The sequence below is a fragment of the Terrapene carolina genome, unplaced genomic scaffold (assembly GCF_002925995.2).
Source record: "Terrapene carolina triunguis isolate 2854851 unplaced genomic scaffold, T_m_triunguis-2.0 Scaffold15999, whole genome shotgun sequence".
In the NCBI taxonomy this organism is placed as follows: domain Eukaryota; kingdom Metazoa; phylum Chordata; order Testudines; family Emydidae; genus Terrapene; species Terrapene triunguis.
This window is the reverse complement of record NW_020680350.1, coordinates 4,934-7,351: the sequence shown is the minus strand read 5'-3', so window position 1 is coordinate 7,351 and position 2,418 is coordinate 4,934. Positions and strand designations below refer to the sequence as shown.

At 48.2% G+C, this 2,418-nt stretch overlaps 1 protein-coding gene across 1 annotated transcript; it reads right to left on the bottom strand.

The window, feature by feature from the left end:
• Positions 1-885: 885 nt before the first annotated feature.
• LOC112121029 (olfactory receptor 51G2-like) lies at positions 886-1,821 on the bottom strand. The gene has a single exon (XM_024220148.1). It carries the CDS (start codon positions 1,819-1,821, stop codon positions 886-888), a length of 936 nt encoding a protein of 311 aa, XP_024075916.1.
• Between the last annotated feature and the right edge of the window lie 597 nt (positions 1,822-2,418).

Below are 2,418 nucleotides of genomic sequence, written 5' to 3'. Positions count from 1 at the left end.
ACACCTTACTTGACCTCCTTTGTACAAGATTTGGTGCCACTATAGGACCTTGGTTGCAACAATGATCAATACGGTCACAGTTCATGTCAATAGCATCACACATACTCCCATTGATAACAGTTTCCTAGAGCACAGCACACTCTGGCCAAGTCCCTGAGGACAGATGCCACCCCAGGGTGCCTCCTTCAGTCCTCAGGTGGCCCTGTAGTCACACTGACCTTCCCTCTGAGATCCTTGCAGTGACTTACTCTCAGCCTGGGAGACTTAAGAGGAGGCCCCTTCGTAGGGTCACATTAATTTTGTCTTCTCCAAAACACAGGCTCACTGACCCTCCTGCCCCATCTTCCTCCTTTACTCAGGAACATCCCCACCATCTTGCTTGCTGGGGTGAGATTTGTTTCAGACTTGCCACATCCCCTACTCCCCTTTTTCCCCTGGAGCCCCACCCTGTACCCCACCTCCTCACGCTAAGCCCTGCCCCCTGTTTCTCCACTTTCCCCAATGCTCCGCCTTCCAGCCAGGCCCGAGTCAGGCCATGGTAAGAGCTTCTTTGGGAATACATGCTGCTGTGAGGAACCCCAGACTGTCCACTTTCCCTGGCTTGTACATCCTGGGGGGTAAAATGTGGAGGGTCTGGGGGACCTCACAGTGGCTGTGAATCTTTGGGCAGCTCTAACCATGGCCCATCTCTGGCTTCCAGCCAGAAATAGGGAGCAGAGTCTCGGTTAAAGGAGAGTAGTAGGGGTGGGGCTTTAGGGGAAGAGATGAGGCAAAGGAAGGAGCCTCAGGGGAAAAGGAACCAGGATGGAATAGCTGGCAATGGCCGTCACTCATGATTTTTGTTTCCTGTTTCAAAGGAGCCGGAGCTGGTGATGAACTGATCCTTCACTTGACGAACACCCTGATTATCCTCGCACGAAGATGTTTGCTTTTCACGCTGTACACAATTGGATTTATCAGGGGAGGAACCAGCAGGTAGACGTATCCCAGGAGAATCTTAAGTGAGTGAGAAGAGCTATTCCCGAATCTATGTATCACAGCCAGGCCAATGTCTGGTATGAAGAAGAGCAGGACGGCGCAGAGGTGGGCGACGCAGGTGTTCAGGGCCCTGAAGCACTCCGTGTGGGATGTGATGCTCAGCACTGTTTTGAGGATCATCACATAAGAGAGGAAGATGAGCAGCGAGTCCAACCCCACTGTGAAGATTGCCATAGACAAGCCATAGATGGTGTTGACGGAGATGTCCGAACAAGCTGCCTTCATGACCTCCTGGTGCAGGCAGTAGGAATGGGAGAGGACATTGGCTCGACAGTATCGCAACCGTTTCAGGAGAAAGGGGAATGGTAATGCTACAGCCACCCCTCTTACCACAAACCCCAACCCCATCTTGACTATTCTCGGCAGGGTTAAGATGGAAGCATATCTCAGTGGGTTACAGATTGCAACGAAGCGGTCAAAGGCCATCAACACGAGCACGGAGGATTCAATTTTTGCAAGAAAGTGGATGAAGAACAGCTGGGCAAAACAGGCATTAAGGCTGATCTCCCTAGAGTTAAACAAGTATATGCCCAAGATTGTTGGCATGGTGGCTATTGATAAGCCAAGGTCTGTGACAGCCAACATGGAAAGGAAAATGTACATGGGCTCATGAAGGCTTGCATCTGTTTTTATAATGAACAGAATGACTGAATTTCCTACTATGGAAATAATGTACATTAAGCTGAAGGGGATAGAAATCCAGAGATGGACGTCTTCCTGCCCAGATATCCCAGTGAGAAGGAACACTGCAGAGTTGAATTTGGTGTCATTGACAGCTGACATAATGGCTAGGCCATTCCAAAGAATTTTGAGATTTCCTTCCTAAAAGAAAAAAGAACAGGAGACTAGATGATATTTAACAAGACATTTTTCTGCTCTCAGTGCAACTGAGAGACTCCCAGGAGCTTATGGAAAATCAGCAAATACATAGTCATGGATTTGCAGCACCAATAAGAAGATAGGTACTGTCAGACTGGATCCGACCTGCAGTCCATCTAGCCCAGTAACCAGTGGCCAGTTCCAGATGATACAGAGGAAGGTGGAAGAAGCCCTGCATTAGGCAGCTATGAGATAATCTGCTCCTAGGGAAAGTTTCCCCCTGAAACCAACTATTTAGACATATTTTGTGATGTAAATCTGGAGGTTTAGAGTTCTTCCAAGACTTTTAAAAACAAATCCTCACTACTGTTATTGGTTTTTCTGGTTAGCCATATAAACATCCAGTCCCTCTTTGAATCCTACTTAGCTCTTGGCCCCATGGATATCTTGTGGCTCTGAGTTCCGCAGCCTACTTGAGCACTGTGTGATTTTATAGTTGCGACCTTCCTAAAGACACCTTTTATGGCCCTCCATTTCTGAGTGTGGCCCATCATATCATAT

What these genes read in the sequence shown, in the direction of transcription:
- LOC112121029 (XM_024220148.1), bottom strand. Translation starts at nt 1,821, where the DNA reads ATGTCAGCTGTCAATGACACCAAATTCAACTCTGCAGTGTTCCTTCTC.